Below are 22,866 nucleotides of genomic sequence, written 5' to 3' on the forward strand. Positions count from 1 at the left end.
TGTTCCGATTATTTTGTGAGGTATCTGTTCAAATCATTTTACCCTTTTAAGAATGATTTGTTTTCTTCCAATTGAGTTGAATGAATTCTTTATACATTGTGGATATAATCCCTTTGTTGTTACTGTTAGGTGCCATCGAGTCAGTACCAATTCATAACGACCCTGTGCACAACAGAACGAAACACTGCCCGGTCCTGGGCCAACCTCACAATTGTTGACTCGCTTGAGCCCATTGATGCTGCCACTTTGCCAGTCCATCTTGCTGGGAGTCTTCCTCTTTCTCTCTGACCCTCCACCTTACTAAACATGATTATGTGTTTTACAAAAAGTATATTCTAGTCTGTGGCTTGCTTCTTTGTTTCCTTAACTTTGTCTTTCAAGGAGCAAGTTTTTAATACTGTTGTTGTTAGGTGCTAGTGAACTGATTTTCAAGTCATAGCAACCCAGTATGACAGAACAGAACTTACTTCAGAGGATTGCCTATGCTGTAATCCTTACAACTAGACCAAAAACCATCATGATAAACAGAGAAAAGACTGAAGTTGTCAAGGATTTAATTTTACCATGTGTACCTTTGCATAAGGCTGCTTCACTGTCCTTAAGACAAGGTAGAGCAACATGAATGTCACATTGTTTTTCATGATTAATCTTTGGGAGTTACACTGTCATCTCTGCCATACTGTATTCATTATAAATGAGTCCCTAATTACATTTCGGGATTACTAGTCATTACAGAAATGCAAATTAAAACCACAAGATACTACACCATACTTACTGGAATGGCTAAAGTTCAAACTTGACTAAGTTAACAACTCTACTAAGTATTAGCAAGGAGATGGTGGAATTGGGACTCTCATGCATTGACGGTGTAAATTAATATGGATTAATTAATGATGTTTTAGTCGTTCTTAGGTGTTGTCAAGTCAGTTCCGCCTAATTAATAGTGGCCCCACGTACAACAGAATGAAACACTCTTTGTCCTTTGCCATCCTCACAATTGTTGTTATACTTGAGCCCAGTTTTCCTGTCACTGTGCCAATCCATCTCATTGGGAGTCTTCCTCTTTTATGATGACCCTCCACTTTACCAAACATGGTGGCCTTCTCAGGGACTGGTCTGAAGTATGAGAGACAAAGTGTTGCATTCCTTGCTTCTAAGGAACATTCGAGCTGTACTTCTAGCCAAAATAGATCTGTTTGCCACATATGGTACTTTCACAGTATTCTCCTCCAACACCACAACTCAGATCATCAATTCTTCTGTGGTCTTCCTCATTCATTGTCTGTCAATGATGTTAAACATATATTTATCATGTTGTTGTTCGTTATTAAGTGTTGTCCAGTCACTTCTGACCCATGTTGTTGTTGTTGTTGTTGTCAGGTGCCATCGAGTCGGAATCGACTCATAGCGACCCCATGCACAGTAGAACGAAACAATGCTCGATCCTGGGCCAACCTCACCACCGCTGCCACCCCCTAATAGCGACCCTGTATTAGGTTACTGAGGAGTGGCTGGTGAGCTTGAACTGCTGACCTTGTCGATCAAATTGACTTTGCAGTTCAGTGCATTAACCCACAGCACCACACAAGGACTCTAATTGTTAGAGTCATATTTATCATATGACCCAACAATTATCCACCACTATGAATTTATTCAAGAGAAGTAAAAATATATGTCCACTCAGAAATGCACAGAGAGGTGTTCAGAGTTTTATTCAGAATAGACCAAACCTGTGAGCTACTCAAATGTTTCTCAACTGGTGAATGGATAAGCAAATTATGCATCCATGGCAGATTAATATTTAGCAACAATAAGGAATGAAATATTAATAAAACTTAAATGAATCTCAAAAACATCACGCTACGCACAAATGACATGCAAAAGACTTCATTTATATTATATGTTCAAATTATATAAAATTCTAGAAAATGACAAAGAGCAGATTAGTAGTTAGGTGGGAAAAGGAGATAGATGAAGAAAAAAGGAACATAAAACTCTTTAGGTGAAGAGAGACTGTTCTGTACCTTGACTGTGATGGTGGTTATACAACTACAAAAATACAACAAATTATACACTTAACCATCAAAAGAAGATGGAAGGAATGTGCAGAGTCACTGTACCAAAAGGAAATGGTTGATGTCCAGCCATTTCAAGAGGTAGCATATGATCAAGAGCCAATGGAACTGAAGGAAGAAATACGAGGTGTACTGAGGACCCAGGCAAAGAACAAGTGTCAGGGAACTGATGGAACATAAGTTAAAACCTTTCAGCTAACTGATGCAGCCCTGGAGGCACTCACAAAACATCAAGGTGGATACTTACTAAATTCCAGAGAACTGTAAGCATGTACATATTGGAATTTCATTAAGAAGCCACCTTCTTCAGGGTTTGAGGACAAAAACAGTACGGGGTCTCACCTGCCACACTAACCTTGTTTATACACAGGAGCAAATTACCCAGATGTGGTGATAACATATGAAACTTTTCACTACAGATTAGTTAGTAAGAACTAGTCTCTGCCAAGAAATTTGGAAGACTGCTACCTGGCCAACTGATTGGAAGAGATCCATTCTAAAATGAGAGGTGACCCAGCAGAATGCAGGCATCATCAGATGATGTCATTACTATCACATGCAAGTAAAATTCTGCTGCAACAGAACATCGATAGGCAACTGCCAGATTTAGATGAGGAATTGGAACAATGGATATTATTGCTGACGTTTCTGGGTGGAAAGCAAAGAATACCAGAAAGATGTTTATTTGTGCTTTACTGACAATAACAGCTTCTTGGATTTGCTCAGCATACAGACTGAGTAAGTATGGTGAAAGGACACAACTCTTGCTCATACCTTTCCTGATTTTATGTCATTCACTCTCCCCTTGTTCTTTTGAATGACTGCCTCTTGGTCTATAGACAGGTTCCACATGATTACAATTAAGTGTAATGGAATACTCATTCTTTGCAATATTATCTATAGTTTGTTACAATCGAGAGAGTTGAATGGCTTTGCATGGTCAAGAAAGCACCAGTCAACATCTTTCTACTTTCAGTCAAGCTTCACGTCCTCATCTGAATCCAGCTTGAATTTCTGGCAGATCTACGTTGATGTACTGCTACAACTGGTTTTGAGTTACCTTCAGCAAAATTTTACTTGCATGTGATATTAATGATGTTTATGGTAATTTCCACATTCCATTGGGTCATTTTTCTTTGGAATACGAACAAACATAGATTTCTTTCAACCAGTTCATCAGGTAGGCTGTCTTCCAAATTTCTTGGCATGGACGAATGAACACCTCCAGTGCTTGCGTCAGTTTGTTTAAAGATTTCCATTTTCATTCCTTTAACTCCTGGAACCTTATTTTTGGTCAAGGCCTTCAGGACAGCTTGGAATTCTTCCTTCCTGCTTCAGTATCACCAGTTCTTTATCATATGCTATCTCTTGAAATGACTGGGTATTGACTCACTCTTTTGGGGACAATGCATCTGTGTATTCCTTCCATCTTCTTTTGGTGCTTCCTGTATTATTCAATGTTTTGCCTTCACTATTTCAAGTTGAGGCTTGGATTTTTTTTTCAGTTCTTTCATCTTGAGAAATGCTGAGCATGTTCTTCCCTTTAGATGTTCTAATTTCAGGTCTTTGCACATTGCATTGTAATACTTTGTCTTTTTGAGCCACCCACTGGGGTTTCTGTTTAACTCTTCTACTTCAATATTTCTTCCAGTGTATTTTGTTTTTCTACACTCAGGAGCATGTTTCCGAGTCTTTCTGACATTGGTTTTTGTCTTTTATTTTGTCTTTTTAATGACCATTTGCTTTCTTCAAGTATGATGTTCTTGATATCAACACACAACTCTTCTGATCTCAGTCATCTGTGTCTACTGTATCAAATCTCTTCTTAAAATGGTCTCTAAATTCAGGTGGAATATACCCAAGGTATTATTTTGGCTTTTGTGGACTTGATTACATTTTCCTCAGTTTCAGTCTGAATTTGCGTATGAGCAATTGATATTGTGTCCCACAGTCAGCTTGAGACCTTGTTTTAGTTAAAGATACTGAACGTCTCCAATGCTCTACCTACAGGTGTAGTCAACTTGATTCCTTATGTATCCCATCTGGTAAAGTCCAAGTGTATAGTTACCTTTTATGTTGTTGCGGGGGAAAGGCTATTTGCAATGAATAAGTCATTGGTCTTGAAAGTTCTATCATGCTTTCTCAAGCATAGTTTCTATTATCAAGACTATATTTCCAACTACTGGTTCTTTTTGCTTCCAACCTTTGCTTTTCAATTGACAGCAATTACTAATACATTTTGATTGCATGTTTAATGAATTTCAGATTGAAGAAGTTGGTAGAATTCTTCAATTTCATCATCACTGGCTTAAGTGGTTGGTGCATCCATTTGAATAATAGTGGTATTAGATCATTCCCCTTGTAGGTGTATGGATATTATCCTATCACAGATAGCACTGAACATCAAGGTAGATCTTAAAATGCTCTTTTTGAAGATGAATGTGATGTTGCTCCGGACACAGCAAATCATATGACCATCCCATAAATGGCCAATTAAAGTCCACTTCAGCTCACCAATGCTTAGGACATCAATCTTCATATGTTCCACTTCATTTTGGATGACTTCCTATTTTCCGGCATTCATACTTCATTCAGCCCATATTCTGATTTATTAAAGGGACATTTGCAGCTGTTTCTTCTCAGTTTGAGGTGTGCCCCATCAGCAAAGGAAAGTCCCTAAAGGTTTACACTATCAGCGTCATTAGGTCAACTCTACTTTGAGGAGACTACTCCTGCCTAGTCCTATTTTGAGTACTTTCCAACCAGAGGGGCTCATCTATGGCAGTAAGCCCGATAATGCTCTGCTACTTTTCAAAGGCTTTCAGTGGCTAACCATTGATCTGTGGTCTGTTTCTCCTTCTTCCTGGTCTAGAAACTGGATGAACCCTGGCCCCCTTGAGTGCCCCTGCTGGAATTTCAATACCAGTGGTGTGGTTTCCAGTACCATGGCATACGCATACCACCACACTACAGTCAACAAACAGATGAGGACTGTTGTGTAACTCTACCCTTCTTAAATTCAATGCGATTTTCCCATCACCATTCACCCCTTTTCCTACACACACATACCACCCATGGTAACGGCTAATATACTTTGGACTCTATACGTTTGACTTCTATTTTCTTTTTATGTAAGTGAGCTCTTACCATATTTGCCCTTTTAAGATTTACTTATTTCACTCAGCATAATGTCAAGCGCTATCCATATTGTACCATGTATCAGCATTTCTCCTACTGGCCAAGTAGCATTCTACTGTCTGAATTTGTTTCTCCAGCATCAATTGTTGGGCACTTGGGTTGCTTCCACTGTGTCGTGATTCTGAGAGTGCTGTAAATGATGTACACAGAGGAGGGTATGGAATGTGTGGCTGATTTCCTCCAGTAACAACTGCCTCTTTGGCTACGAGACCAGAAGAACTAGATGGTACCCAAGTGCCATTACAAATATTTTGATGAAAAATTCAATAGAAGAATCCTGACCAAAAGGGGGAAAACATATACCACAATTTCATATTCTCATGGACACAGGTCAGATGAACCCCCCAAAACTATATTCCTGAGATAATCTTTAAACCTGAAACCAAAAAGTTTCTCTGAAATCTTCTTAAAACCAAACAGTAGTCTAGCTTACTGAGTGTTCTTTTAAAAACTACATAGGATCAAAGTGACAACAGCAACTAGAAAGAGAGGAACCTTAAGGGACAGTGACCAAGTATTATGTTAATGTGAGGGACAACTCAGAAAATCAGGGTGAGGATGGCCACACAACTCAAAATATTTAACTAATATCACTGAATTGTACTTGTAGAAATGACAGAACTGGTGTGTGCTTTGCTGGGTATATTTTCAACAACAACAACAAAATATATCTGTAAAAAAGTAAATGGAATGAAAGACTTACCATTTAAAAAAAAAAAGTGAATATGAAGATCTAGAAAGATTAAGACATCTATAGGTATATAAATCTTTTAAATTTTTTAGGAAAATGTAGGCTTGAAGCAGAATAAAAATAATCTGTAAAATTTCTTGTATCCTTAAAATATTCCTAGCTAACATAAACACCAAAGGAGTTTTTGTTAATAAGCTAGCCATTGTTTACAAATGATGAATATAAAATAACACGAACAGGTATTGTTGTTAAGTGCCATCAAGTTGGTTCAAACTCACAGCAACCCTGTATAGGATTTCCGAGAAGTGGCTGCTGGGTTTGAACTACCGACCTTGTGGTTAGCAATCCAGAGTTTATTTGCTTATTCTATAACGCCACATGAAGAGTCCATGAACAGGTATACCTCAGAGATGCTGTGGGATCAGTTTCAGACCACCACAAAGAATACTGTAATAAAGAGTCACATGAATTTTCCTGGTGTTCAGTGTTTATATAACTTGCTTACATTATGCTGTAGTCCATATTAAGTGCTTAACAGCATTGTGGAAAAGTTTGAGATATTGTGAGAATTACTAAAATGTGACACAGAGACATGAAGTGACACATGCGGTTGGAAAAAATGGCAGGGACAAACTTGTTCAAACCAGCCTTCAGTTTGTAAAGAACACAGCATCTGTGAAGAGTGGGAGCACAGAGCCCAAAGAAATGAGGAATGCTTGTACTGAGTCCACTAACAAACTTTCTTATTGGCCATCATTGAGATAGAAATGTCAACATAAAGTCCTTCCTCATTGGGCATCATCCAGATAGAAGAGAAATGTCAGCACAAGGAGCTCAGTGAGAAGAATTACTGGGCACTTTTATGCTTTAAAAAAAAAAAAATCTATTTAAACAGACAATCAAAACTGATTAAAGACTTTCAGTCTCCTGATAGGACAACAATATGAAGACTTTGGAAAAACTATCTGTGGTGTAACTGACATAGAAATTGACTGGTAAGAACATAAAGTTTTTTTTTAAATTCTTTTTGGTCTGTAGAATAAAGCACTGGACCCCAAGGGTGGTTTGAACCACAAGGTCATTGGTTCAAACTCACCAGCTGCTCCTTGGAAATCCTATACAGGGTCACTATGTGTCAGAACTGACTCGATGGCACTTAACAACAAAAAAAACCCCAACAACCTTCTCTTACCTCTATTTCTTTATCTTTTTAGTCAGCAGCATTATCAAATGAGCTTAAACAGATTTTAAGTTATCCTTAAAATCTTTCTAAGTCATTTTTTACTTGAGATACCTGTAAATGATTATGGTAGAAACATGACAAGTTTGCTGAAAGCAAGGTTGGTGCTGCATTTTAATCCAGCACATGTAGAGGACCCGTTAAATAGCCTGAGGATCTTAGAAGAGAACGTACAGCTATAGGCCAAATTCCTCAGATGAGGAAGAGAATGGAAGCTGACAATGAGCTAACATTCTTTAGGTTCTTGTTCTGCTACAGAATTCATAATGAAGGCTGCAGAAAGTTGTTACTGACATATGTCTTTTAGAGTCTCTGGGCACTTTAACAACTTCCTCATACCTAAGGTCTCCCTCAAGCATTGTCTCTCCACTGAGAGGAGCACAGAGTTATGGACAACAAAGGGAAATACAAGGGTAAGTCAAAAGTGTAAGCAAACAAAGGGCAAAGTTAGGAAACCCCCTTAGCTATAACCAAACATTTTATGGGATGGAGTAGCTTGATTTGGGGCTTAGGACAACAGTCTTGTAGGACAACTAAGCCAAATGGCATAATGCAGTTCAGAAAGAATATGTTCTACAGCCTACTGTGATGAGTAGTGACTTGGATCTTGAAAGTTAGCGCCATCTAAGAGGCAACTATTGGCAGAAAGAAGAGTGACGAAAGTCAGAACTCAAGGAAACAATGACTCCAAAGGACTAATGGACACACAAATCACAGCCTCCACTACTACCCTGAGATTGTTGTTTGTTGTTAAGTGCCATTGAGTCGATTCTGACTCATAGTGAGTGACCATACAGGATTTATGAGGGATGGCTGGTGAGCTTAAACCACTGACTCTGAGGTTCAAACCAACCTTGCAGTCCAGCACATTAACCCACAGTGCCAAACCAGGACTTCACCCTGAGATTAGAAGAAATCAAAGCTGCCTAGCTACCACTACCAGTCACTCTGATTGGAACCACAAAAGGTCCTAAACAGAATGTGAGAAAAATGTAGAACAAAATCCAAACTCACAAATAAGATCAGATATATTGGCATGATAGCGAACCCCGGAGTCTGTGGGCTCAAGACATCCTCCAATTGTGGAATTGAACTCATCCCTGAGAATCACCATACATCTGAACAAAAGGCAGACTTACCAAGTGAACTATAATATTTGTGAAGAATGTACTCCTCAGAAGAACCAACCATGAGACAAAAGGACAGCATTTGTCCCCAAATAAAGCACAGGTGGCAGCAATGGGCAGGAAAGAAGGAGGAATAGAAATGGGGAACTCATGGAGGAAGCAGGAAGAATGGCTTACATTGAGGGGATTACAACTAATCTGACACAATAAATGTGTTGCTGTTAGGTACTATCAAGTTGGTTCCAACTCATAGTGACGCCATCAAAACACAATGAAACACTGCCTGCTCCTGTGCTATCCTCACAATCATTGCTATGCTTGAGCCCATTGCTGCTGCCATTGTACCAATCCATCTCTCTGAAATGTCTCCCTCTGTTCCACTGACCCTCCACTTTACCAAGCATGATGTCCTTCTCTAGGAACTGGTCCCTCCTGAAAATATGTCCAAAGAAGGAGAGATAAAGCTTCACCATCCTAGTTTCTAAGGAGCGTCCTACCTGTACTTCTAACAACACAGATTTGTTTGTCCTTCTGGCACGCCATGGTACTTTTAATATTCTTCTCCAACACCGTAACTCAAATACATCAATTCTTCTATGGTCTCCCTTACTCACTGTCTAACTCTCACATGAATATGAGGTTGCTGAAAATACCATGGCTTGGGTCAGACGCACCTTAGTTCTCAAACTGAAATTTCTGCTCTTGAACACTTCAAAGAGATCTTGTGCAGCAGATTTGTCTAATGCATGACACTGTTTGATTTCTTGACTGCTGCTCTGGTGGGTATTGATTGTAGATCAAGCAAAATTAAGTCATTGACAGCATCAATCTTTTTAATATTTATCATGATGTTATTTATTGGTCCAGTGGTGAGGAGTTTTGTTTTCTTTACTCTGAGGCACAACCCATATTGAAGGCTGTGCTCTTTGATAATCATCAGTTTTCAAGCCCTCTTCACTTTCAATAAGCAAGGTCTTATCATCGGCATATTGCAAATTGTTAATGAGTCTCCCTCTAATTCTGATACCACATTTTTCTTCATATAATCCAGAATCTAAGATTATTTGCTCAAAATACAGACTGAATAAGTATGGTGAAAGAATACAACCCCAGTGCACACCTTTCCCTATTTTAAACCATTTCCTTTGTTCTTTTTGAACAACTGCCTGTTGGTCTATGTACAGGTTTCTCATGAACACAATTAAGTGTTCTAGAATACCCATACTTCAAAGTGTTATCCATTGCTTGTCATGATCCACATAGTCAAAAGTCTTCTATGTTCAATAAAGCACAGATAAACATCTTTCTAATACTGTCTGCTTTCAGTCAAGATCCATCTGACGTCAGCAATGATATCCTTTGTTCCATGTACTACTCATCTAAATCTGACTTGAACCTCTGGAAGTTCCTGTGGATGTACAGTTGTAGCCATATCTTTAGCTTTAAATTATCCTTAGCAAACTTTTACTTGCATGTGTTATTGATGATATTGTCCAATGGTCTCCTCATTCCATTGGGTCACCTCTCTTTGGAATAGGCACAAACAAGGGTCTCTTCCTATCTGTTGGACAGGCAGCTATCTTCCAAATTTCTTGGCATAGATGAGTGAGCTTCTCCAGTGCTACATCAGTTTGGTGAAAGATTTCCATTTGTACTCCATCAGTTCCCAGAGCTTTATTCTTTACCAGTGCCTTGAGTATACCTTAGACTTCTTCCTTCAGTACTACTGGCTTTTGACCAAGATAGCATATGGGATAGAGGGACTGTGGAGGGGGAGGGAGGGAATAAGATGGAGAGAGAATCAATATGAATGCACGTGTGGGTGTGTGGATGCAGAGTGGCATGTACAACGGAGCAAAAAGCACTCAATTCAGTGTTGGGAAGGTGGTGGCGGTGTGCCATCCAGTCAGTTCTGACTCATAGCGACCCTGTATAGGGTTTCTGAGGAGCGGCTGGTGGGTTTGAACCACTGGCCTTGTGGTTAGCATTCCAGTGTTTATTCTACAGCTCCACACTAGGATTCCTATCACAGTTAGGACAAATGAAAGACAGAGTCCAGGGCTTAGGCTGGGGTGGTGGTGGTGGTGGTGGTGGTATGCCGTGGAGTCGGTTCCGACTCATAGCAACCCTGTGTAGGGTTGGTTTCCAAGGCTATAAATCTTTACAGGAGCAGAAAGGCTCATCTTTCTCCTGCAGAACGGCTGGTAGTTTCAAACTACTGGCCTTGATGTTAGCAGTTTGACTCATAACCACTATGCTGCCAGAGCTCCTTAGTGTTGGGATAAGAGATTATAGCTACCTTTCAAATTATCAACATGTAAAAGCACCCTTTAAATATGAATGCTTCTTAAGGTCTTCTACTTCTTAAGGTCTTCTACTTCTACACTCCAACCAAGCACACAGCTTTAACCAGCCTTGCCTTCTCTTTGACGCCTCTGTCTTTATTTTCAATGGGCTAAAAGAAAGATGACATGAATTCCTAAAATTTAACTGCAAGCTTTGTGCATCAAATGAATTATTTGACCTGCTATGCTGTGCCCTTCTTTGGCCAATCCAGAGAAGAAATCTATGCAAAGAGAAAACTTCAGAGGAGTACAAGAAAAGGAACTAAGAAGGGGAGAGAAAATCATCTAAACACCGAGAAAGCACAAAGGACCAAACAAACCATTACCCTTCTCCCAGAAACCAGCTCGGAGGTTAACATTTACTCCAAAGAAAGTGTAAGTTTCCACAGTCAATGATTCTATTTCTATAATGTCCCCCCTTAATATTACACCACAACTTGGAAAGACAACCAACATAAGGTTTGATTTTTTTCTTTTTTTAAATAGTTACTATAAAACAATGTTTTGTTTGTTTGCTTGTTTTTAAAATTACTAGGGAGGGATGAGGGAAAGACAAATCACAGACCACAAGTGAGCCATCCTGACTCCTTCATGATTGCTCATGTTTCCTCTCCTTCTCCGAATGACTTAGACTCTAATGAGATGTCTGCAATCTTGCACCACTATGAAGCTCTGTTGCTCCAAAACCATTAACTATACCCACTGACTACAGAAAAAAATATCCAAACTCAGAGCTTATCTACAGCCCTAAATAATTTGGTGTCCTTCGACAATCCTAATCTTATTTTGGGTGGTGGTGGTTATGTGCCATGGAGTTGGTTCCTAATCATAGCAACTCTGTATAGGGTTTCTGAGGCTGCAAATCTTTACCAGAGCAGAAAGCCTCATCTTTCTCCTGCAGAACCTCTGGCAGTTTTGAACATCTGACCTGGAAATTAGCAGCCTGTCTCATAACCACTAAGCTATGAGAGTGCTTTATTATTGGGTAGACTGGGCTTTTTTACACACCAAGACTTTTTTGATCATAAGATAACCAAAGTCTACATACTGTATAGGTACCAAACCCAGGAAATGGGCAGACAGAAAAAAGGCCGTTCAAAGTACAGAAGCCTAGCATGTGAAAAATACATGCATGTCTACTAAGTCATTCCCAAAAAGCTTGAAGGAAGACCAAACAATTAGAAAAATGTGGATTGCCAAAAGAGAAAACTAGCAAAAGGAAGCTTTTTCTATTTTAATCATACTAGCCTCAACTCAAGCCTGAGACCCTGGCTTTTGAGAATTAGGGTACATCCCAGTGGTAATGACTCATTACTATGATTCATAAAAGTTCAGAAAATGAAGAAGTAGTGGTGTATGGACGGCTCCAAGGCTTTCTGCAGAACCACAAAAAGCATTTCAGTAAAGTTCAATAACGAGTAAGCAAAGTTTTCTACAGAAAATAAAGGATTCATGTATAATAAGAATAAAGAAATTGGGGATAAATGAAGAGTAGGTTCAACTTTTGAAGCCCTCTCACCAAAGACACTAAGGGATGAGGGAAAGACAAATCACAGACCACAAGTGAGCCATCCTGACTCCTTCATGATTGCTCATGTTTCCTCTCCTTCTCCGAATGACTTAGACTCTAATGAGATGTCTGCAATCTTGCACCAGTATGAAGCTCTGTTGCTCCAAAACCATTAACTATACCCATTGACTACAGAAAAAAAATATCCAAACTCAGAGCTTGGATATTAGTTAGGCAGGATGCTGTATATGATGGAAACAATGCATACTAGAATATCTGAAGTCCTTGCTTCAAATGTATTATTTCACTTGGCTACTACTATAATCAAGCTTCCCAATTACCGTTTTACACCCTTCATTAAAAACAGTTCTAGTTAAAGTATTAAGGAGCTCTGGTAGCATAGTGGTTACAATTTGGGCTGCTAACCTCAAGGTCAGCAGTTCGAAACTACCAGCCGTTCTGAAGGGAGAAAGATGAGGCATTCTGCTCCCATAAAGATTTACAGCCTCGGAAACCCTGTGCAGGGTCGCTATGAGTTGGAATTGACTCTACGGCACAAAACAACAACAACAACAATTTGAAATATTAAATGATGATATTAAAACTCAGAATTCACAAAAGAGGAACTAGGAAATACAAAAACATTCATAAACGATACATGTGCAAAATATGCTTAAAGTTAAGGGAACTTTAAGTACAACCGAACGTCTGTACTCTTCCTGGGCAGCTGGATAGCAAAAAAAAAAAGGAATTAAAAAGTGAGCAGCTGTCCTAGGCAAAGTAACTTAGTTTGATTCCTGGCAATCTGAAAACCATGTTTTCGCCCAACCCAGGACGACAAGTGAGTTCCATTCTGTTCTGTGAGGTCACTGAAGAAAGGGGCTTCTCCTAAGTAGTAATGAACATCTGCCTTGAGCACTGTGTGAGCACTGTGCTGTTTTATAGGACGATCCACATGGGATCAAACTGACAATAGCAACTGAGAAGATTAGAGAAGAAACTTAGAGAAGAATTTGAAAAAAGAGAGTGAAAATGCTGCCGCAGCTTGAAGAATATAATCAATGTCACTGAATTATACAAGTAGAAATGGCTAAATTGGTGTATGTCAACAACACTGTCGACAACTGCAACAACACAAACAAAATGTAGTTTTTAAAGGTGGGCTTCTATGATTTGACAGCACTTAACAAGTACCACCACCACTTTATTGATGTAATTCATCAGTCTCCTCTGTTAATCACACTGGGACATTTAGTTATACATTCAAAGACATTTTTATAACTAAATAAGAATGAATGATGAGACAAACACTACCCTAACCAAAACATGGGAGTCCTGGTGTGGCGCTACAAGTTAAACACTGGACCACAAGGTCAGTTTGAACCACAAGGTCGGCGTTCAAACTCACCAGCTATTCCTTGGAAACCCTATACAAGGTAGTTGTGAGTTGGAACTAACTCGGTGATATTTAACAACAACAACCAAAGTAAAGGAAGGCACTCTGGTGACATGGAGGGTTACGTGTTGAGGTGCTAACTCCAAGGTCAGCAGTTTGAACCCACTGGGAGAAAAATGAGGCTGTCTGCTCCCATAAAGACTTAATGGAAGAACCCTAAAGGGGCAGTTTGGCTCTGTCCCATAGAGACTCTGAGTTGGGACCAACTCCTTGGCAGTGGGTTTGGTTTTTAACAATAAAAAGCAAAACAAAACAAAAAAAAAAACAAAACAAAGCTGGCAGCTTTCCAGAAAGACATGGGTAAAGTTTTTGGTTTCTATGGCAGCAGAGAACAAATGATTTATGTTTTACCAGAAGTCTATTTTAAAACAAAGTTCTTTCTCTGGAAGCAAGACATAATTGCCAAGATTGAAATCAGAGAACTTATATTAATATAGAGCATTAGGTGAACTGTTGGTTTCAATGCTAAAAGGTGAACTTTTATCAACAGGTTTTATAATATTCCCCCAAAACACTGAATAGCATCTGTATCTTTTTTTTTTTTTTTTTGGTAGTACAAGTCTAGCATTTTTATTTAGCATGAAAACAAAAACAACACGAAGGGGAAGCCATGGCTTGAAGGGGAAGCCATGGCTTGGAGAGAAGCCGTATTGTGCAAGAGCCATCTGGAACAGGCCAACTGTGATTTGTAAAAAAAGCTCAGGCTCCAATCTCTTAATAAGTGGTGAATTATAAATAATTTTAATAATCTCCTTATGCAATTACCCATACCAACACTATGCCATATTATATTACATATTTCCCTATAAAAATATTCAGAAATAAGAAAATAGTAAGTTTAATGCAAGCAGCAACATGTATGGCAGTACATGAAGAGAAAGACGTTACGATTCTCATTCCTATCAGCTGTGTTAAGTAAACATGATTCTTGCCATTTGATTATGGAGGGTCAACAATAAAGGGCAAGGTTGTTGTTGTTGCTACGTGCCACTGAGTTGGTTCTGACTCATAGCGACCCTGTATAGGGTTTCCAAGGAGTTTCTGGTGTGTTTGAACCACCAACCTTGTGGTTAGCAGTTCAGTGATTATCCTAAGCCACAACAGGACCCCAGTAGCTAGGGTAGGAAGGTTAAATTAATTACTGTAAAAGGTGACCATTCAAGTGCCTCAGAGCTGTTTATTTATTAATGGAAATCTTTACAAAGATAAATTCATCTTAGAGTTACACTCCAAACACATTGCAATTCTAGTCACTTTTCTGAAACAAGAGATTTTTAGCTTAAAAATTATTTGCTAAACCTCTGATTCATTTGAAAAAAAAAAAAAGAAAACTTGTTTAAAAATAGACACTTCACTACCTGTTCAGAACGTGTACTGGAGAAGACTGAGGCCTCAACATACATATTTTAGATTTTAAGAAGACTACAGGAATGAAAGGAGTCCTGGTGTGGTGCTGTGGGTTAATGTGCTGGACTTCAAAGTTGGTTTGAACCGAAAGGTTGGTGGCTCAAGCTCACCAGCCACTCCTCGGAAACCCTAGCCACTCCTCGGAAACCCTATACAGGGTCGTTCTGGGTCGGAACCAACTCGACAATACTTTACAACAACAAAAACACAGAGATGAAAAATGCAACCTCCAATTCCAGGACACTCAATACCATACAATGACACTTTCTGAGATGAAAGCAAACACTTATTTTAAAACCAGGAGTCAGAAAAGAAAGACGGTGAGGTGTTTTAACACAATGAGTTATTCGAGAGGTGTGTGGTTATTGAGGGCGTATGCATCAACAGTAAACTCACACACAGAAAGAGTAAATTATATGTCACTTTGAAAATTCATGAATTTGTTAAGAAAATATTAACAAACAAGACTCAAGACTATCACTGCTTAAGGAAAACAAATTATGGAAGAAACTATAAATCCTCTATTCCTCTAATTATTAAAGTACTGAGCTATCTAGCTATGATCCGCAGGCTGTCTGTGTAACTGGGATTGAGGTTTGTTTGAATGAAAGAGCCTGGCAACTATGCCAAACAGAATCAGCTTGAAACAGGCCGCACTGAAATTACCACCTGTCTTAAAAAGACCAATTGGTTCAGGTGATTTGATGTCCTCACGATGAGGTTCAGTTCTGTTATCCTGAAGCAAGGTAGGTTATCTCAGCAGATTAGAAAATATTCAGGGGGACAAAGTAAAGTGAAATGGATCCCCAGAATTCTGACTGGAAGTACATCAGCGTTGGAGAACGAAGGAGCAGGCTGAATACAAAACGAACACAGAAAAGAAAAAACATACAGAGCACAAAGGAAGAGGAGCAGTGAACAGGTTTCAAAACAGACACATTGGTGTTCCCCTAAAATATGCGTCAGCTTGGCTAGGCCTTGATTCTCAGTATTATGTAATTATCTTCCAGTTTGCAATCTGATGCAATTACCCTGTCTGGCTTCTATTTTGTTAATGAGGCAGGCTACAATCCACAGGACTATGACTTGTATCTTGGGTCAATCTCATTTGAGAAACAAAAAACATTTTACAAGTGAGTACAAGGAGACCTCAGTACCACCAAGGAAAACAACTGGGAGGTGAGCACATCATTTGGACCTAGAGACCCTGTACTATGAATCTTGCAGATCAAGGGACAACTGATGCCAAGACATAAGGAAATCTCCAAGGCATGCCAAGCTCACAGATGTTGAAAGGAGGCAAGAACCGTCAACCCAGAGCCAACAGAGGGTTTCAGAAAGTCTTCCCTAGAGCTGCTATGCCCTGAAGTGTGGCTCTGTGGGCTAATGCGTCAGACTGCAAAGTCGTCTGAACCAGAAGGTCGGTGGTTCAAGCTCACCAGCTGCTCCTTGGAAACGCTATACAGGGTCACTATGGATCAGAACCAACTCAATGGCACCTAACAACAACAACAAATGGTAAGAGAATAAATTTGCTAGTTAAAGCCGTACACTTGTGGTATTTCTGTTGTAACAGTACTAGACAATTCAGAAATCAGGAATAAGTCTGTGATAACTTCCTTAAAATGTCTGCAATGGAATTAATCATTATTTCCAAATTCTTTCCCTCTAATCTTATACATGTGCCTATTAATCCATTCTGTAATTTTAGATATTTACATGGAAAAAATTACTCTTACTCACTAGTTAAGATTTTACTTTTACGTAAGTTTAAGACTTCAAATTTGTCAAGAATGAAGAAGAAAACTCCATTGATGCTCTAAAATTTCTTTTCTCATAGGGAGTTTAACATTAAAAGCTTATTATTAAAACAGAATCTTAATACTGGGAGGAGTGAGGTAAAGAAATTAGAGCCCACAGACTGAGGACTCTGTCCCCATCCTTGGGCTCCTTTCCGTCTTCCTTCTCTGGCTACAAACTCTGATGAGTCTTCTGTCAGTTCCAGCTCACCTGATTTTCCAGTTAGTCTTGTTTTTTTATACCTCGCATGACAATGCCATTTTACAAAACAAGCAGCAGGCAGACCATTTCCCATTATTTTTAGCAACTCGGACTTCTTTTTCTGTCATTTCCACGGCCTTCAATGAATTAGGCTACTAGTGGATTATAAAAACAACACTGGCAAAATTCAGCTAAAATGTTCACCAATGTTACCTTGAAAACGTACACAAACTGGGCCTCTTTTATGTCAGTTTAGCACGCCACATTTAGATGGCATGCTTTAATCCCTATTGAAGTAGCAATCAGTCAGGATATATACCACAGTCAAAAAAGAATATTCCAGATAGCAGAATATAATTTACAATCTAAATATGACACTTTTCCTAATTTTTTTGTTGTTGTTTAGATGAGAAAAGGAGTTGGGGGAGGGAAGATCACACTTACAAGTCCACTTAGGGCTATAATCCAGATGTAGGAACCAGAGGTGAAAAGCTATAAAAGAAAAAAAAAAAATGCAACTAAAAAAGAAATTCAACTGCTGGTCAAAACATAGCTATTACCACAACCATTTCTACATTAAATATTCCTCACATAAACCACAGGATAACTAGTAAATACAGAACAATTCTGCTATTTAAAATAAAATAGTTGTTTTTGTTTTTAAACCAAGTTTTGTTTTTTTTAAATAGCCTAAAAAAGATCGGTTGAGCCAAACCTAATGCCAAGCAAAGAAACAAAAAAAGTGAAATTCAAACATACTCCTAATCAGAAATGGGTACTAAGTGACAAAGTAAAATGCCACGTCTAAAGGAGCTCTGGTAGCGTAGTGGTTACGAATCGGGCTGCGAACCTTAAGGTCAGCGGTTCGAAACTACCAGCCGCTCCGCGGGAGAAAGATGAGGCTTTCAACTCCCGTAAGGATTTACACCCTCGGAAACCCTGTACAGGGTCGCTATGGGTTGGAACCGACTCGACGGCACTTAACAACAACAACAAAGAAATGACTACAATTAACAACATTTAAATCATGCAGTCCCCATCCAATGGCACATACCATTGGTCTCATTTTCATTTCTTATCATATTCACTCTAAATTTAGATGGGAAGGAGTCTGCAAGCTTACACTTCCACGTCCAATCTTACTTTCCTTGGGCTGATATTCTCATGCCAGTTCGACCAGAAAAGTGCAAACTCTCTTTAACTATTACTACAAGTAACAGTAATAGTTAATTATGGCAAATTAATTAGAATCGTTGTTGCTGTTATTAAATGCCATCGAATCGGTTCCGACTCATAGCAACCCTGTATATGTATAAATCTTTACAGGTGCAGAAAGCCTCCTCTTTCCGCCGAGGAGTGGCTGCTGGACTCATACTGCTAACCTTCTTGTTAGCAGCTCAACGCTTATCCCACTACACCACCAGCAGTGGCCCTTTTGTAGAACCGTAGATGGGGCATTTAAGTACTTCTGATCGCAGAGGAAGACCAAAGCTATCACTATCGTTTGCTTGTTGGCATTATGCTACAGGAAAAGATTAAAGTTTGGTACACACAGACACAAAGATGGAGTTAAGAAAAGACAGGCAAGAAGGGGGTTGAGAGGTCGAGTTCCGTGATCCACTGCCGGGCCATGAGCACCGGCTGTGATTGCCAGTGTAATCTTTCGATCCAGCATGGATGCTAGTGCACTGTGGGTGCCTCTGATACTCACAAGGATGGGAATTCTGTGAAACAATAGTTCACAGTAACTGTCTTCTAGAAGTAAAAGAAACAGGAGCCCCAGCTCACATTGTCATAGCACCCGGCAGGCGCCATGTTCTAATCTTCATTTTGTTCATACATGAAACCCACTGAGGCTTCAGAATCACTCTAAGAGGCAAGTTCTATTATTATCTCTATTTTACCAATCAAAAAAACGGAGTGGTTATGTAAGTTTAAGTTGTCTAAGGCCAAAAAGCAACTAAGTGTCAGAGGTAGGAGTTGTATACAGGCAGTTGGTACCACAGATGTATGCTCTCTTGTAACTTCTCAAGTCTACTGTGCATGTTTCACATATACATAAAATGAGTAGTCATTCTATCAGTTTAAAAAACCCTGAATTTCCTTAGAACTTAAGCCTCTCATCTTGTTGCGTGTTTGGCCCTGATTGTGTTTGCTTATGCTTTGACACTGAGTATGTTTCCTTACAGCTGCTGGGCTCCTAGAGGGCAGGTATCCCATGTATTACCTCATTTTATGGTCTACAGCACTTAGCACAGGGTCCTACGTGACTGGATCTCAAGCCACTTGATGCCCAATGACCCTTAACAAGTATTTGTGCCTTTCTGAGAATGGTTAAAGTCATCCATCCCACCTTCCATTAATCCAGCTTTAAGAATCTGGTGCAGTAAGAGAAAAAGGCACAAGGAAACATGTGTGAAGGCCCAGAGAGGAGGAGGGAGAAAGAGAATAGTAACTTTAGGTATAAGGGGTTCGGTCCCACTTTCTTCCAGCAGTTGACACCAAATTGACCAGAAGAACCCTGGAGAGCATTCCAGCTGAGGTCTTTAGATTTTTACCAAGAAGTTATGGAGGCACCTCTGTCCCCTTACTGTTACCAACTTCTACCTCACAGATTCATTAAAGATTTTATGAAAATATTAGGGATTTACATTATTTTGGACAACATAACTGTGGTAGGTCCATTTACATTTTTGCCGTGTTAGGACTATGAGGATACTTTCATTCACTGCAGGCTCATGACACCCCTGTAAAGCACTAAACACAATGGCTCTTCTGATAAAGGCTTTGCAGTTTCTAACTAGGATCTCCTTTCTGTAAGACATTAAGCACAATGTCTTCAAAATAACAACAACAACAAAAGCAATACATTCAGAATCCCAGAAAACACCAATGGTGGTAGGTATGAAACCATAAATGATTAAGTAATCAGGAAGACATGAATTATTCACTAGTACTAACCAACTGACTTAAGGTTTTTAAAATTATAGTTCTTATTACCTGTTCAGATTACAGTAAATATCCCAGCAACTACTATTTCTAATCCTTCAAACACCCCTGTAAGAGAGATGTTATGTACCCCACTTTACAGATGCAGAAATAGGGGCTCAGAAAAGTTAAGTAACAAAACTAATAATTACCAGAGCCAGTAATCAAACCCAAGTCCACATGACTCCAAAGTCTTTCCACAATGCTACACTGAATTCCTACTCCATAATTATAAAACGATGCTCTGTCCCTGCGAAGATTTGACATAACTTTTGTGTTGGAATGTACCACCAGGCTCAGACACGTGACCTGGCCTGACTCAAGTCTCACAATGAGTGAGTACCTCACTAGAATGAGAACTGATGAGGTCTCCTACTTGAGGTCCAGGGTACTCGTCTAAGATGTCATTCTGCTTTGCGTCATAATAACTTAAAAAAATTGAGCACTCCCGGAAAAATCCTAAGAGTAAGAATACAGTGTAGAAATGGGCTACGAAGTTATGTGAACTTTAGGAAGGATAAGGGAGAATCTAGAAGCACTGGAGTTGAGGGATGAAGAAACGTATTTCATGAGAAATTGCTGTAAAAGTGGTAAGGAAACAACCGCCCCAGATGAGCCATTGATGACTTAAATGACAACAGAACTAGAGAAGTGAGAGGAAACGAGAAAGGTTAAAAGGGGAGAGAGGAGGGCATGTTAAAGTGACACTTGTATCAGTTTGACATGTGTGGGATACGAATGCTGTGATACTAGTCAGTGGATCAAAGGGCAAGACACACATGATGTCACAGGAAGCAGCAGGATAAAACTTTACATCAAAAGTTAAGAGAATAAAAGAAAAGTGACAAATATTGCAAGTAAGAAATTGCAAACACTATGTGTCTTCATATCATAGGGCTTGGAACAGAGCAGGAAACAGTTAATATATATGAATAGCAGTGAAGATCACCTTCTTAAATGGCATCATGATAATAAGTACGCTATGGGTCTTCACTCTGAACCACTTAACAAATGGTGACAATGCCATTCTAACTACATGACACAATTGTTAAAACTTCTCGAGAAACCAAAAGCTCAGGTTGGCAAAGCATATTTGGTTTCTTCTTCAGAGCCACAATGGTGACACTGTACCCCATAAATTAATTTGACATTGATTTTCCACTTGGTTTTCACTTCACACTATGATTTTAGAAAAAACTCAATGTGAAATCAAAACATTTTCCACTGATACAAATTACAGTGAAAGTGCTTATCAGATTTCTAAAGGCTAGGCAAGTTTTCTAGTCCCTGGTACACCTTGATGTTTTTGTTCTGTAACACTTCTTTTGAATTCTTGATATAGATCATGAAGTAAAACTTATGGAAAGAAACATTGTTTTCAGGAGATCAAATGAGAAAGAAAGAAAGAAAAAAAGAAAGATCTGGTTAAAGAAATATGAACATAAAATGCATACCGTACCTGTAGTCCCAATATATAAATCAATGTCTTGTTTGTGATGGAAAATTGGCCCAGAATTTGTGCCACTTGGACTCTTGGTATGGAGCAGTAAAATGGTACAAACAGAGCAAACACAGGTGCCAAGCTATGTAAACAAACAAACAAACAAAATCACTACAGTATAAAATTTAATTTAAAATATCAATGGCAAATGTATATTTGAAGTAATACTAGTTATAATTTTATCTCAGTCTGAAAGCATGGTCTTTGAAATCCAAGTTGGTTGCCATACATGCATCAATTTCTAAAATAATTTGTATTGCATTTAACACATTACAAAACTTTTCTAATCTTCTATCTTTGTGGACTTCCCCAGAGTACAGCAAAGAAATGGTTTACTACCTACTAATTACCAAATACTGTGAAAAAATGGAAACTTGATGCTACGTTTTCTTCTCACAAATAACGTAAGCTGTAACACAAGAGACTAGACAAACAAACCATAGCAAGAGAAGAACTTGAAGTCTTTATGGTCAAATCCAAAAGTCTCATCTCAAACTTTGTGCAACTAAACATCACCACAGCATAGCACACAACACTGCCTAGCATTCCTGCCTTCCCTTCCTCAAATCCCTTTCTTTTGTTTCACACACTGTATCTTACCAGTTTTCCAACCTGGTTTCTGTCCTTTTCAAGGTTCCATTATATTTTTTCCTTCTTGTTCTAGTCTCAACTCATTCTGTGCCTTCACCTAGGAAAATGAAGCAAGTTCCAAACTCTCAACTTATCCCCTCATTCTGGCCATGAAACTCAATTTGTTGATACCTTCAAAGTCACGTATTCAAATGCTGAGTGTGTCTTTCTACTTGCAATCTTCGTTTGTTCCAATCCATTTGATATGCCTTTAACAGTATTCTCTTCCGAAACTCAACTCTGAACCTGTAACTCCCGATTAAAACCCTGTGCAAGTTCCTGGTATCCACAGAGAAAATGCAAGTACTAGCATCTTATTAGTCCAGTTACTTCCTTCCTCTTCTGCTTTCACACACCCACATCAGGCTGTTTCCTGGGCACATCAGGCCCTTTTATGATTATCTATTGACACATTATTCCTTCAACCTAAAATACTGTTTTTACTTTTCGGCTTGCTTGTATGAAATAGCATGGTTCTTCTCCTTAAAACGATTTCCCCAACTCCTCCTGGCAGTTGGTTCTCTTCTTGGTCCTCAGAGACTCGGTGAATCAATTAGTCAGTTGGACACTATGTGTGGGGCAGTATACCAGGCATTACAGCTACAGCCAAACCTATGAGTAAGAAGCAATCCCTAACTTTAAGGAACTAGACCAAAGACTGGACACTCACATATGTACCAGGGATAAGCAGGGTAAC

The 22,866-nt window shown here is 39.1% G+C and overlaps 1 protein-coding gene across 1 annotated transcript in view; it reads right to left on the reverse strand.

The window, feature by feature from the left end:
- The window catches only part of UBAC2 (UBA domain containing 2), a 226,999-nt gene that overhangs the window by 70,398 nt on the left and 133,735 nt on the right, over positions 1 to 22,866 (reverse strand). The window contains exons 6-7 of the mRNA XM_006832061.1: positions 21,498 to 21,621; positions 17,495 to 17,542 (exon numbers count right to left, since the gene is read on the reverse strand). Coding sequence (XP_006832124.1) covers positions 17,495 to 17,542; positions 21,498 to 21,621 — 172 coding nt within the window. The remainder of the gene's footprint in view (positions 1 to 17,494; positions 17,543 to 21,497; positions 21,622 to 22,866) is intronic.

This window comes from Chrysochloris asiatica, unplaced genomic scaffold (assembly GCF_000296735.1).
Source record: "Chrysochloris asiatica unplaced genomic scaffold, ChrAsi1.0 scaffold00005, whole genome shotgun sequence".
NCBI classification, from domain to species: Eukaryota; Metazoa; Chordata; class Mammalia; order Afrosoricida; family Chrysochloridae; genus Chrysochloris; species Chrysochloris asiatica.